The sequence below is a fragment of the Lepisma saccharinum genome, chromosome 16, assembly GCF_977018435.1.
Source record: "Lepisma saccharinum chromosome 16, izLepSacc3.1, whole genome shotgun sequence".
Lineage (NCBI taxonomy): Eukaryota > Metazoa > Arthropoda > Insecta > Zygentoma > Lepismatidae > Lepisma > Lepisma saccharinum.
The window spans coordinates 41,860,607-41,876,114 of record NC_139244.1 but is presented as its reverse complement, the minus strand read 5'-3'; the positions used below and the strand labels follow the sequence as shown (position 1 = coordinate 41,876,114).

Here is a 15,508-nt window from a genome sequence, read left to right as displayed (position 1 = left end):
TATCTGTTCCATTGCTGTCAATGAGAGAAGTAAAGGTTTTGTGGTACCTACTAATAAATTTACCTTTGATTAAATAAAATATCTCAAATCAATAATTGCCACCTGAATATATATATATTGTAATCATGAGTACAGTAATTCTTGTATGAAATTTTCAGGGGTACCAATTGTATGTATGATTCGGATACAAATAGATGAAGAGAATATAATCTTGGCACCTCCACTTGTACCTTCAACAACTGGTATGTAACAAAAAGGTTGTAAAGTTTTAAGAGTTTTTATAAGAAATGCTTGGTTTGAAATATTTCTTGTTGATGCTAATAGAAAAAATAGTCCATATTTACATATTTATTCCGTACATGAAGGTTCGTGTTTCTGCGTTGCAGAATTGGATAGGTTGTTTTTTTTTATATAAATTTCGAAGGCTCACTGCCTTCGTTCATTAAGTGAGCCTTCAAAATTAAACAAAAAAAAAACCTATCCAATTCTGCAATGCGGAAACACGGACTTTCACGTACGTAATACACAAACCACATTTACTGCATACATCATGAATTACACATTTATGTTTACTGTACAATTTTTTATTGTATACTAGAAATTCGTATTTTGCCTAAATGGGATTTTTATTTGCTGCTGTAAATGTGTAATTCACTTCTTATAAATTAAGCTTTGGAACTTCATACAAATATTAATGTTGATGTTAATTTTGTGCAATTTTTCTTTTACTTATTTATACAATTTCTCTCTGTGTAGATACATTAGGAGCTTCTGATAAATCGAAGGTAAAGGAAAAAGGATCAAATAAAGACAAGAGTGAACACTCAGTTCGGGATTTCCAGAATAAAGCGTAAGTGAAATAGATGAATACTAATGTATTACATTCTAGCATAGATTAGAATGTAAAATGCCTAGTATGACAAGTTAATCAAAATATTAATTCTTCTTTGAAAATATTGGAACGTGTTTAATCTAGCAGTTCATATAGATGTTGAATAAAATTACAAGTGCATGTTGCTGCCCTACCTTGTCACATCGTGCAGATTTGGACTGAAATTTTCGATGGTGGGCATTATTTTTCGCTCACGTTTGTACCTTCTGAACTGACGGCTGGAAAGCGACCACCTATTTTTTTAAATTTTTAATGAATATAAATATTTAATTCATATATGCTGGTTTCGTAAAGCAAAACTGTAGCTTTGTCATTGATCAGTATTTACATTTTTCCATTTTCTTCTTTCCTCCATCTTCTCCAGCATATTTCTGCAATCCAAGGTTTCTTAGTACTCTTCCTTTCACTATATCCTATTGTTTCTTTTTCTGCTTTCTTCAGAGAGGTTTTTAATACTCCAAAACCTTATCACTATTCTAAACTGTCTTTAATTTAATGACTTTCTCTTTGAAGTTTTCTCGAAATTTGTCTTTCTTCTTCAATAAGTGTCAAGTTTCTTATTCACCTGGTCTCTTGTTATCTTCTTCAAATGAACATTTATTTCACCCAACAGTATCTGAATCTATATCAGCTCCAGGGAAGGTCTTTGCCAATTTCAGAATCTCTGTTGTACGAAGATATAGTTTATTTGCTATTATTTATTGTCCTTTTGAGCATGTCCATGGGTGAATTCTTTTATATTGTTTGAAGAGTGTTTTCCAACAATTAGCAAGTTCCTTATACGGAGATTGACTAAGAGTTCACCACCCCTTTCATTTGTCTCTTCTAATCTTTATCTTCCTGTTGTGTTTCCATTGTGGCCTTCTACTACAGCATTCCAGTCACTAATGGCAATGATGCATTATTTTTATTTTGTCCCCCAGTTATTTCATCAGTCCTTAGGTCGTTCTCAACTACTCCTTCTGTTAATCCACTATGTGCCATGTAAACTTTCACACACAGTAAATCCTTTTTTTTCCTTTCTTTGCACTCTCACCACTATAATCCTGCCATTCACTTAACACCCTGATGTCACTTTTATTTTTCACACACAGTCCTTACTTACCAATTCACCACTTTGTTTCACCTCGCTTCTGATATATCCCTAATACAGTATCTACTTTATTTCTTCTCATTTCCACTTCTCTGCCTGCAAGAGTGTTCTGACATTCCACATTCTCTTCTTATCACTGTTGACCTGTGTCATAACAGATCCTTATCAGACAAAGTTAAAGTTAGTTGGTAAAGTTAGTTTTGACATTGATATTTGTTCAAAGTGGTATCAGCATAATTCTAATCTAAATATGCACTCTTTTCTAAGATAAAACCTGGTATAGTCATACATAATGTATGGTTACATACATTAATTAAGAATGTTAATTCGTTATTCAGGTTCTTCACAAAACATTGTCAATTTTATATTCGATTGGCAAATTGAGTGAGCCAGGAAATAAAAGAGAGAACATACAGAAATAAAGAGGGCTCCTGTATAGCCAAATGGGTAGTGCTCTCGCCTTTGGTGCAAACACTCCCAGGTTCAATTCCTGGTGGGAGTCCTCAAAATGTCTATGTTGATCTGGCATTGTGAGGACAATTGGGAGCTACTTTAAGAGAAGAAGAAGAAACAGGATACGGTCTTCAAAGCCATAATACAGCGATGATGGGACTCAATGTGCTGACCAGACATCACCCATCAAAAAGCTGCTTAACAGGCCCTGTCCCTCACAGGGCTGTTTTACCATGGAGTTTATTTTAGAGAGAGAGGGCGGTAGGGGTGGGGGTGGGTGGGCTGGAGGGAAGGAAAAAAAGAGGCATAGCCCATCCTACAATAATTGTCCAATAAGAGGGGTGATGGACATAGCCCATCGTTCACTGTAAAATTCAATTGTAAATGAACACTGGGCTGTAATCACTCTGCGTCTCTTGTGCACATGTCTAACCACCTCTTTCAAATTTCAACCACTAGATATTGCTGAATTTTACTTGTACTCATGTTTAATTAAGTTGTGCTTTTGTTTAGACTCTTGAGAATAGCATTTAATAATTTATATCCACATTGTGGAAATTTCTAGCGAACATTCCACTTTGGATTTCGCAGTTAGTGATGATTTTGACTAATAGAATGTTTTTACTTTATTTTTATGAATTAATTTTATATTGCCTATTCAAAATGTTTTCAGTAACTTTTATGCAATGTTGTATATTTTTACAGAAAAAAAGTTTTACAGAAAAAATTCTAGAATGAGCAAGTATTGTAGATTTTTGACAAAAAATGTTAAATAATGACACACACAATAACATATTTTCTATGATTTTGTGTAAAATAGCAGCAAAGAAAAAAACATGTGGGGGGAAAACTCGATATTCTAAGTCCCATTTGGAAAGGGATAAAATTTAATATTAGTCTATCTTGAGTATGAATATGATTATGGTATTATTTATCCTTGTTATTTCAGGATAATCCTTTCTAATTTCTGGAAGGAATGGGAGCAACTGGTGATGCAGGAGACATACAAGGAAGCTTGTAAAGATGTGATTAATATCAAGTGCATACCCCCAGAGGAAGAAAACCCGCAGCTGATGAAGGAGATGATGTATGACAGGGTATCGCATCTGATGTACAGCATGTATGATGTGCAGAGGCAACATCACCACTATCGAAACAGAATGCAAGTTGTAAAGGTAAATTTATTTATGGGAACTCAACTGCCATTGTTAGAGTACAATTTTTTGCCTATTTGTGTTATTTATTTGTAGTATAATGTATCCTTTAATGTAGGGATGCCGATATGAAATTTTGGCCGATACCGATAAAGTACCGATATAAAATTTACCAATACTGATAACCGATATTCTACCGATCCGATATAAAATTATAAGTGGTCATTGAAGAACCTGAAAGGTTCTTTGACCTTAATAAATGTGTGTTTCAAGGTGACTGCAGTGAAAAAGAAATTGCATATTTAGACATTTACTTTTTTAGAAAGTAGGGCATGGAGATTATTCATAAAAATTACAACACAATGGCAGAATTTTGCACTAAATTATCAGATATTTATTGATATATCGGATCGGTAAAATAATCGGTAATTTTACCGATAAACCGATACACCGATATGCCTATATCGGCTGATACCAATAGAGTACTGATTAATCGGTCTCATCCCTACTTTAATGTTTAAAATCTGTTTCAGATTGTTTTAAGTCGAATGATACCTAATGATTTATAATGCCTGCAAAAACCTATTTTGATGTTTTGCACAGTCTTTCTGATAAATGGCTTTTTGGATATTTCATGCTTACTCCAACTTTCTTTTGCTCCTTTTCTTATACACTCCTGTTCACATAAAGTGGCACATTTTATAAGTTTCGACGGTTGAAATATGTACCACTTTATCTGAACAGAGGTGTACATGGTAATCCTTATTTATCTTGAAATGAAAGCTGGGCTGGACATGGTTGTTCTTTTGTGGCGTTTCTTCATCAGTTTCATAAATGCACATTATTTTATAGTTTCTATTTTACTGGTTTCGAATGCCTATAAATCTGTTCCGTAATCATTATTGTCAACTAATGTTTTCAACAGTTTTTTTTGTATTGTAGCAAATTTTTTGGTTGTGCTCCCATGTAGCCAAATGTCTTTGGTGCAAGTGGTCCTAGGTCCTAGTTGGAGCCTCCAAAATTTTAGTGTAGACCTGGCATCACGATTGATTGATTGATTGTGAGGACAAATGGGGAGCTATTTAAAGAGAAGTATTAATAAACACCAGGCTTGAAGGCAGGAAACAGTAACAATGGGACGCACATCACCCAACGATAAAGCCACTTGGCAAAAACTTTTCCCTCAGAGGACTGTGGAGTTTAGTATATTTGGCTATTTTATGTTGATCTTCTATCTCTAGTTTATTGTAGGAATGAGAATGAATGATGAAAACAATGAACACATAGCTCTGGCCATGACTTTGAACACAGAACAGGCTACTTTAGGAAGCTTTCAGACCAAAATGACAAGTGACACTTGTCACTTGGAAACGAACGTTCACAAACAAATCCAACCTTTCGTATCAGAGTGACAAAAGACTCGCAGCACATGTAACTTGTTACTTGGACTGGGCAGTTTTCTGAAGGAGAAAAATGCAGGACTTGGTTTAGAGGGAAAGTGCCTATTCTAATGTGTGCGTGTGTGCAGTTTGTGGTTATGTTGCTTGTCTCTTTGGTTTGAAACCCTCATGTTGCATGTCACTTCCATCTGAAAGCTGCCTTAGAGTCAATGAGCTTTCATGGGGAATTATCCATTTATTTATGCCTATGACTCAAACCCAAAACCATTGTTATTTATGTCACATATCCTTTTTTTACCTGCCTACTTTAACCAACATAAATATTGAAATCAAGGCTCAAAAAATAACTTTACATCATGCTTCATAACAGCACGTTTCATGTGTATATTAATATGAATGGTGATTAAATAAAATTGATGAAGTGATGCTCACAAAGAAATACTTGTTTCCACATCAGGACTCAAACCAGAAGCTGCATACTTATGTACTGTATTTATGTGTGTATAGTGCGCGTGCATGTATAATGCACACTCTGGTTTTGGATGGGTAAAAGTAACAAAAAATTATATCTCGTATATAATGTGCAGTACAATCCTGTTTCAAGAAATAGTTTTTTTAGTTGTAGGTTGTAAATCTGTTGCTATGCTGATCAAGAGTGAATGACGTCATACCTATTCAATTGCTCATTCCTTCTTTTTCAAAATATATATTTTCTCTTTCCGTGACTAATGTAACATTTATACGAGGCACATTCAGGACCTTCCAAATACCAGTTAGCAGCACAAGATTTCTCCCTTTAAGAATTTTACACACTCAATGTATGTCATATTATTTGGCCAGTAATACTTTTAAATTTTTATTATCTTTTCCCTTATGTTTTCTTTCATCCAAAGTACCATAAAAATCAGAACGTTTCTGCAGGTTTTGATGAACTTATTTCAACCACATTTCATTAGTGTCGTTATCTTGTATGGAATACTGTTCCCATATTCAGGAACTGCAGGATTCAAGCTTTACAATGATATATAACATGATAGGGTTCCGTAAACATGAAAAATTAATGCAAGTGTCCCAAAATAATGGAATGACCCTGTACGGTTTCATGTTGGCTGTCTGAATTATTCCGTGCATAATACGCACCACAGTTTTTGGGGGCAAAAATTTTGGAAAAAAGTGTGCATTATACATGAGTAAATACGGTATTTGTTGCCAGCCTCTGTGGCAGAGTGGATAGAACAACATGGTATGATGCCAAGGGTCTTGGGTTTGAATTCCAGCCTGGGCATGGGTGTTCTTTGTGAGTATACCTTCTTCAATTTCATCATATCATCACTCATCCTCATCTTGGGGATTAACCAAAAGTGACTGAAATATGAAGTAAAATAAACCATATAAATCAATAAATTATTATGTATTTGTTCTGAGTTACTTTTTTAAGTGGTGGTTAATGTTGGTTCAAAAATATTATTTTCAGGTAGATTTAAATGCTCCAATAGGTTTGGATGAAATAAAAACATATATGGAACTTAATGATAGTACACCTTCAGAATGTGTGACAATTGCTTTTATTTTACATGCAATGGTTGAGCAGGTAAAGTAGTTTCTTAAATTTGGTGTGTGTATATCAATCTAATTTAAGGATAGGAAACATTCAAATTGTGTATTATATTTAACATTTTCTTTGTTCTTTTCACATTCACTGTATGTCGCGAATTTTCTGTCCAGTGATTTATCGAAACATGTCCTAACACCTCTCCAACATTACCTGAACCCACCCTCCTCTAAAATTTTCACGAAGGCCTAATTTATTGTTATTTTGGCTCTAAATTTACCCTTACATCTAAATACAAAATTTTACACCCCCTCCCCCAGAGATGAAAAATACTGGATAAAACCCTACTTCTGCCACTTTTCTGCTCGGTTTTGAGTTGCTGTTTTAAGTCCACTTTATGCACAGTAAGGCTAATAGGGACTGGACCTACAATTTAAAGTGGGATCCGAACCACTTGTGCCTCCACCGGGTATCGAACCCGGGACCCCTCGATTACAAGGCAATGACGCTACCACTGCGCCATGGGGGAGGCCCACTTTTCTGCTCGGGTTGAAATAGCTTAGAATATTGTTTTCTATCTCTTTCTCCAGTCTTTCTTTCATATTTCAGTCTACTACAGTGCTCACACTAAGGCAATTATTTTGGAGTCATTACACATCTACGTATACTTTAATTTCTGATAGATAGGGCCTCCCTGATTATGTAGTGGTAATGTTGTCTTCTTGTAATGAAGGGGTCCTGGTTCTGATATGTAGTGGGGGCACATGGTGGTTCAGATCCCACTTTAAACTGTGGGTCCAGTCTTGATTAGTCTATCTGTGCACTAAGTGAACTTAAAATAAAAATTTGAATTCAAGTTAATTTCTGATACTCAGCAAGTTTCATTTGAATGTCAAATGGTTATTAACAATGGTTATCTTATTTAAGTTACTTTATGCCTCTCTCATATCTATATGTATTAATTGCAATGATGAGGATGAATGGTGATACATAATTTACTGGCCAAACATTACTGATATGATTTGAAATATCTATCATTTTCCAAGTAGAAAAATGCAAGTACTGAAACTAAAATACTTTCCAAAAAAGTACAATTTTTTAAAATAATTTAGTTTGTTTTTTGTGATCACTCCATTTTAATTTACTTTCCCTAGGTAGGTTATAACATACGAAAATATCTAAACATAGCAAAAGAAATGTCTAACACCCTCTCTTCGAACATTGGGTGTAAAATTCTCAGATGCACATACTAGTGAATAACACTTTTATTCTCAATACGTGCATGTCTTCTTGTGAGGTTTTCTTTAGCCTTCATTTTTTGTGCCATTTGATGGATTGATTGATTGATTTGGTGTTTTAAGTCCACGTTATGCACAGTAAGGCTAATCGGGACTGGACCTACAGTTTAAAGTGGGATCCGAACCACTATGTGCCTCCACCGGGTATCGAACCCGGGACCTTTTGTGCCATTTGTCTTGCATGCTTTTGTATCTTTGTGAAATAGGTAATGCCTTCGGTGAAGTGGGAGAACAGCTTTGAGATGAACACCACACGTAAATAAAGAACAGTTTGAAAAAAGAAAATCTCTGAAATTGGGGATTTTTCCTGGAAACCAGGAATTAAGATAGACCAATGGAATCTTGTCAATACAGATAAAGTACTGATAAAAAATTTACCGATACTCCTAACCAATTCAATATAAATTGCAAATGTCTCGTGAAATCCTGAAAGATTCATTCACTTCCTTAATTATTGCATGTAATCAAGTGATGTTAATGTGTTTGCTGTAAGTAACAAATAATAACAAAATACACATTTTTGCACCAAGTTAAAGGCTATTTTTACAAAAATATTGGGTCTGTAAAATTAACAGCAATTTCACTGATAAACCAATAAACACATATACCTATATTGGCTGATATCACTGTGGCCGTGCAGTCTAAGATGCAAGCTTTGGGTTCTGGGTATGGGACGCATACAGGTTCGAGTCTCCCGGCGGAAGCATAACAACTTTTTGGAGATTTCGGCCTGTGTATGGGACCGGTGGCCACCTGCCATCGTGAGGAAATTGGGGAGCTATGAATGAGTAATGTAACCCAGTCATGGAAACCAACAACAATGACCGGGGGTTCATCGTGCTGACCATATGTCATCCCGTAACTGATTGGTTGCTGGCCCTCACAGGTTGTTACGCCATGGGTTTTTATATTGGCTGATAGTAATAGAGTACCTGTTTATCTGTCCCATCCCCACCAGAAATATTACTTGAATTTGCTTTTGCTTTTAGGGTAATAATGCTGTTACATGAAGAGCATTACTATTATAGAATTTCACATTGTTTCAAAGTGTTATTTTCCTCTAGTTTACAGTTATTACAAGCATAAGAAAACAGTTTTTCGTTGTGACGTTCCAGGAGAACACACGCTTACTTCATCAGACATTTATTTTCATTTTGACTAAAGATACAGTTATAACAATGGTTAGCAATTTTTTAAACAAAAAAAATCCGTTATATAATGGATGTTGTCACTGTTACATTGTTGTAATATAGCAATTTAGCTGAAAAGAAGCAGTCTGTTTTATTTTTATTTCAGATAAAAAAAATTTGATCACATTATTTTTTATTTAAAATTATGAATCCCAAATATCATCAGGTAATTCAAAGTCGTCATTGTTTTCACAAAGTCTCTTGATGTTTTCTGTTACATTAAATTTTAAAGATGGTGGCTTACTCCATTTGTGAAAGAGAAAACTCCATACTGGATCTATGTTACCATTTTCATTATTATATATTACAACAATGTAACATTGACAATATCCAGTATATAATGGATTATTTTTGTTTAAAAAATTGCTAACCATTGTTATAACTGTATCGTTAGTCAAAATGAAAATAAATGTCTGATGAAGGGAGCATGTGTTCTCCTGAAATGTCACAATGAAAAACTGTTTTCTTATGCTTGTAATGACCGTAAACTACAGGAAAATAATTCTACAATGCAAGCAATGCGTACATACAAGAAAAACTATGTTTCAAAGTGACTCTGATATCTGATGAAACTAAAAATTATCTTGAATATTCAGGTTGTTCAAATGGTTGGGGCAGAAGAAGATGCTGAAGCTACGGTAGAAGATAAAGAGCCAAGGTGTAGCACTGATGAAGACACTTCTTCCACCGTTTCAATAGGAAAGACCCGTGGTCGCAAATCTAAAGAAACATGCACGGTCACTTCTCAACAATGCACCTGCAGTATACCAGAAGTCCAAGTGAACCATCATGAAGAAAATAGGTGTTCGGGGAATTTTAACTCTGCAAACATAACAGCAGTCAAAGAGCTTGGGAGGGAAGAAGATGCACATAAATTGTCTGAGCGTAGTGTGCAAACTTCTAAAGAAAATAGAGAAGATTCTGAAATGCAGTTCCAGAATTATTATGATGTGGATCGGTCACTGGTCATCAAATATGGAGACACTGCAAAACTTAAAATATACCATCAGAAAGGTATTATTATACGATATACTCAAATGTTATATATACAGGGTGGCGACAGACCTGGAAAACCAGGAAAAGTCAGGGAATTGGAGGTGTCAAAAAAAGTCAGGGAAATGTCAGGGAATTTCGTATTCTTTGAATTTTTTTTTCCGTTCGTTATGGAACTCTGCACGGGAACAGTAAATCTCGTTCGTAAGTTTCGGCCTCAACTTTTAGGACCCTTTTATGCGCAACACAACAACGGCCGCAGAAACCAGTGATGGCAGGAGGGGGGGGGGAGCGAGAGAGAGAGATTGAGAGAGAGAGAGAGAGAAAGAGAAAGAAAAATTTCTCTCGCGCGGGCTTCCCGGTGGGAATTTTAAATTCGAACACTCTATGGAGGAAAATTGTTATAACTCAGGCACTATGGGAGCAATCTACTTCGGATAAGTTTTGTTTTGCAGCTAAAACATCAGCTCATGCAACCGTGTACAATTCAAAACACCGTATCGAGGAAGGGGGCTTTGGGGTGGGGAGGGGCACGTCCCCTGAATTTCAATGGAGAAAAACAAAAATCTGGAGTTTGCACCTTCTTCTTCCGCTATTTTGGAGAGAAGTTGTGAACTTTAGTATTCTTTTCAAAGAATGGACATTTCTCAAGAGAATGAAACATGTTTCATGTTCTTGGGTGCCATACAAGTTGAATAATGAGCCAAAATGTGAAACTCTGTTCGGAAATGTGGCATGGATATGTTGCGGTGAGGGGGAAGGTTGGTCATCAATATGAATTTCCCAGGCTTGCTCCAGACCTGTGTCAGAGTTTCCACCCAAACATAAGAGTATGAAGGTCCAAAAAGCACATTCATTTCGTAATCAGCACCATGATACCATATAGTATCATCGGGCAAATACGACCTTACTGTGATGATACCAAATGGTATCATCGGGGGAGTAAAGGTTAAGCCTCTAAATATTACGTGGAAAATGCATTTAATTATAATTTTTCCTTGTCCGCATGGAAGTAGTAAGGGGACTTGTCAACAAATGGAGGGGATTAGAGCTGGTGGTGCCGTCGGACGTCTTAGTAAGGCATTTTGTTGGGCAAACTAAAGGAACATGGAAACAAATAGGTTCTATTGATACATACGAGTTTTGTTGAATATCGCCACCTGACAAAGTATCTCACTACAACATGCGATAGAAATTGCATGGACTGCAACATCCAACAAAAATCACATGCATAAACAAGAAGAGCTTTAGACTGCAAATATGGTGCTGGAATTTTATTACTCTTCTGGCTCACTTCACCTTATTTAATGTAGCAGTGCTTACGAAGGCCTTCTTTCATTATCCTGATGTATTACTGGTTTCGCACAAGTTAACATACGTTTACAATGACATTGCACTATTCTTATATATCAAGAAGAATCCAACCAAATGGGATATATATTGAATGAAAAAGTGAAACATAAATCTGGATTGGTGAACGTTATAAAAATTGGCAAGTTCATGCTCCTAACCTCAAATTTACTGCAACACTAGTATTGCAATGAAATTAACGCCACTCTCTGTCCTGTCTGTTTAAACTCGTCAGAGATGGTCATTAATCTCTCGCTCAGTAAGGTTAATGTCCAATATTATGAAATAAAATACTAATAATAAATACGTAAATATTTTAATATCATATTTACTCGAATCATTCAATCATAAAAGCAAATCATTTTCTTCAAGAATTGACTTTTCTCTGCCAAATTTTCACTTTCCATCTACTGATTTATACGAGGGGTGGCCAGAAAGTAATTTCCAATTTGTAGGTGTTTTCGCAAACGCCAAAACCATGAAAAATGGGAAAAATGCGAAGTTATGTTTAGGAATGTGCAGTGATGTCTGGACACATTTTTCGCCCATTCGAAATATCGAAATAATGCGAATTTGGCATTTCCGACTCCCGGTGCATAGGGTTAAATTTGTTGCAAATGTGCTCTAGTATTACCCCTTTCCAGGAATAGGTCGAATTACCAATCACACTGTATATGGGGAAAATTCCATTATCTAAAATCCTTACATTAAAATTTAAAAAGAGGGGTATGGAAAATAACTTTCAATATATCAAACTCTAACGAAGAGGCGTAAGCCATGTGACTTACAATTTGAAACAGTAGTTTATAAACACCATGAAGGTATAATTTCAGATATTTGCCAGAAAATGCGCTAAAATGAAAATGTGAATATTGGGAAAAATAACACCGTATAGTAAAAATAAAGAATAAGAAAATACAACAATTTGAAAAAAAATACCAAAATATCAATATCCCTACCGATTAGGCATAAATTAAACAAGAATATCAGTTGTAATTAATTGCATTAGTAACAGTGAGTCCTAACCTAATTTTCGGCATAATCACCACCATTGTTCTGGCATTTGTCGTAGCATGGCACTAAATTTTGTATGCCCATGGTATATGTTTCTGACAGCATAGACTGGAACTATCTCTACCGCAGTGTAGCTGTCAAATCCTTACCCTGCCAGACACCTCTTCAGTTAAACAAAGAGATTAAAGTCGGTACATTCAAGGCCAGGGCTGTAGAGGGAGTGGTCCAAGATCTCTCACCTGAAGTGATTCAAAGGGCCCGCGTGTACTCAGCTGTATGGGGTTGTGCACATTCGATTGGCCTTCCGTGAATTGTCTGCACCATCGTCGGACCATACTACAGGGTGTCCCACGAACGGCGCAACTGGGAATTAAGAGTGGCGTTACTTTGTAACCGAAACCTGTACATACATAAGTCATACACCAAATGTTAGCCCTGTCCAAGTAGATATTTTTAAACATAGAAACAAGAAACGGGGTGCAGTGTTGCCAAATGTAAGTGAAAGTGTAAATTTATTTTTCCACAAAGCATGGAAAATTGCATGTCTAACATTCGTACGGAAATTGCAAAACGCAAAGTAAAATAAACTAAATCAAATAAAAAAAATGATAATATCAGAGGTGAGGTGCATCGATGACAAAGCAAAATAAAAATTTTACTTTTTAAATATTTTAGAGAAGAAGTAAAAAATAAATCAGAATACTCGCATGTTTGAGCAAAATTACTCACGCAGAATACTTGCATATTCGAGCGAAATTACTCGCAAGATGCCACGAAACAGCTAGAAATATGCAAGAGATTCGCCTAAGTTTAGCACATCAAAAGAAGAGCCCAGTTATACCCCCCCGTGCCCAACCATCCTGCTACATTTCCTGTTGAGTGTAATGGTGTCAGGCTGGCCAAGTCATCGCAACAGGTCTGCGGAACCAAGGTCCTTTGACCACTTTTCCCCCGCTCTTGAAAGTCTCGTCATAAGTTTTTTCAGCCCCCTTGTTTACAAACACGGCAGGGTTTTTGTAGCGTCATCAAGATGAAACTTCTCAGAATATCCAGCACTGTAGGCCTAAAGGATGCAACACTCTTGTTTTTAAGAGAAAAACACATTGAAGAGCATCGCAACGCAACTTACACAGAATACATGAAAAAAAAAAATATATATATATAAGTAAGCAAAGGCATAAATTTCCCCGCGATTAGTGCTAGAAAGAATTGGGAAAAAAAGCAGTTCTGGATCCATTGTATTTCTCCTTTCCAATTTTTTTTTGATCCTGCGGTTGAAATATCATTTTCGGAAAATAATGTTATTGCTTTACAAGACACAAAGTACTTCATGTTGTTTTGTGTTTACTATGCTTACGAATGATAAAACTGATCAAGATTTTTTTTTCTCGAGGTGACAGACATACTTACTTAGACAGAAACTTTTCCCTGGCATAGCCTACTTTCACACCAGGGATGGTCAAGAACATCAGGATTCTGGAAAATTTAAAATCTCTATTCGAAAATTTTACTGCCCGGATTTCGGACAGTAACAATTTTTCCATTTTTCGGGTAGAATTTAAGAAAGTTTAGTCTTCCTTATTTTACGATCATATACTCCATAGAAAAAAATTAATTTGGCCATCTCTACTTCACACATCTGTACGAACACTTATCATCATTATCAATGTAGGAATACACCCCCCCCCCCCACTCTACAGTTGAAAGTTTGACCCTGACGTTTGGCAAGTCTTGCAATGACTACGTAAAAATGTCACACTTCACCACTGGATAATATCCAATTAACATTGCATGCTAAGTGTTTTTCATACAAAATTTGCACTCGATATTTCCCTTCTATTTAGGAATCCTGTTTGATGTTGCCGCTGCCACCTTGCACATTCTGCAATTTTGTCCAGTTCCTCAGCTGTGGAAGCTCTTTCCTCCAGAGCCTCCCGGAAGCAAGCTACTGTACAACTACCACATGCAGAAGCTATGCAATTCCATTGGCCACCAACGCATCGCTAGAGACGGTAAGAACACTACATAGAGTAACCTAACTTTCTGTCATGATTTTTAAGGCCATTAAACTCCACTGCTAGATTCAGCGAAACCCCAATTTTATGATCCCAGATATTCCAACATTTACATTCAATCTTCATAGTCCCAATAAAGCAGTATACTATAACACCAACCCCAGAAAAATGTAAAATCAACTTCCTATTGTATTTACAACATACATTAGAACAACAAGTTCCCTGAAATGAATATAATTGTTTTTAAAAGTTATGTGGTTAAGTGAATACTTTATTCCAGTATATTAATCTGATTTATATTCAAAATATATTGTTGTAGCCTTGTATTCAAGGTGTCATGGATTCACATTCTGGGAGGGACACATGGCATTGGTTTAAATTTTGATGAAAGCCCTAGGTTCAATCCTTATTAACCTGACTGTGCAGAATGTAGACCTAAAACACATTTTGATAACTTTTATACATTGTTAATGTGGAGGAGAGTAAGTAAATAGGCTAGAACCAATTATGGGATCCTGTTAACTGCAGTTAGTAGTTTCAGAAAGTGTACGTAAGTGGTAAAACAAATCCACTTAAAATTCATGTAGAAAAGATACTATTGCAATTATGACCAAAGAAATGCATGCTGTTGTGTCAGTGATGAAACCAGAAAAAAATGAGGGGAAGGGGATATTTTCAGGGTGTTGTTTTGATTTAATATACCACTAAATACCATACAAAAGTGCATATTTTGGTCAAAAGAGCATTGATTTATCATAGGGCTGAGCCTATACCACTTTGAACCAATATGGATGCTGATACTCATAATGATTCCCACTGATAATTGAAAATTGTAACAATTAAAATTTATTCAAAATATTGATTAATATTATTGTGCATGTATTCCGCTCCAATTACAGATGCATCAACTTGTTTGAAAATGTTTGAATATAATATTACATCAAAATATTAAAATACATGGTATGTAAACACACAATTCAATTTTCTTTACTATGTTGGTGCGAAATAAATGAAAATTTTGTAATTTGCATGATATGATTTCCAGGATAATGAAACTCTGCAAGAATATCACTTGGCATTTTTATGTACCCCGCTAGAAACCAA

General features: G+C 35.7%; 1 protein-coding gene across 2 annotated transcripts in view; it reads left to right on the top strand.

Annotated features, from left to right (window-relative positions):
- The window catches only part of LOC146000039 (uncharacterized), a 93,459-nt gene that overhangs the window by 36,104 nt on the left and 41,847 nt on the right, over positions 1-15,508 (top strand). For both annotated transcript variants that reach the window (XM_083137358.1, XM_083137357.1), the window contains 6 exons: positions 159-242; positions 757-850; positions 3,388-3,613; positions 6,467-6,583; positions 9,629-10,046; positions 14,234-14,401. In XM_083137358.1, coding sequence (XP_082993484.1) covers positions 159-242; positions 757-850; positions 3,388-3,613; positions 6,467-6,583; positions 9,629-10,046; positions 14,234-14,401 — 1,107 coding nt within the window. The remainder of the gene's footprint in view (positions 1-158; positions 243-756; positions 851-3,387; positions 3,614-6,466; positions 6,584-9,628; positions 10,047-14,233; positions 14,402-15,508) is intronic.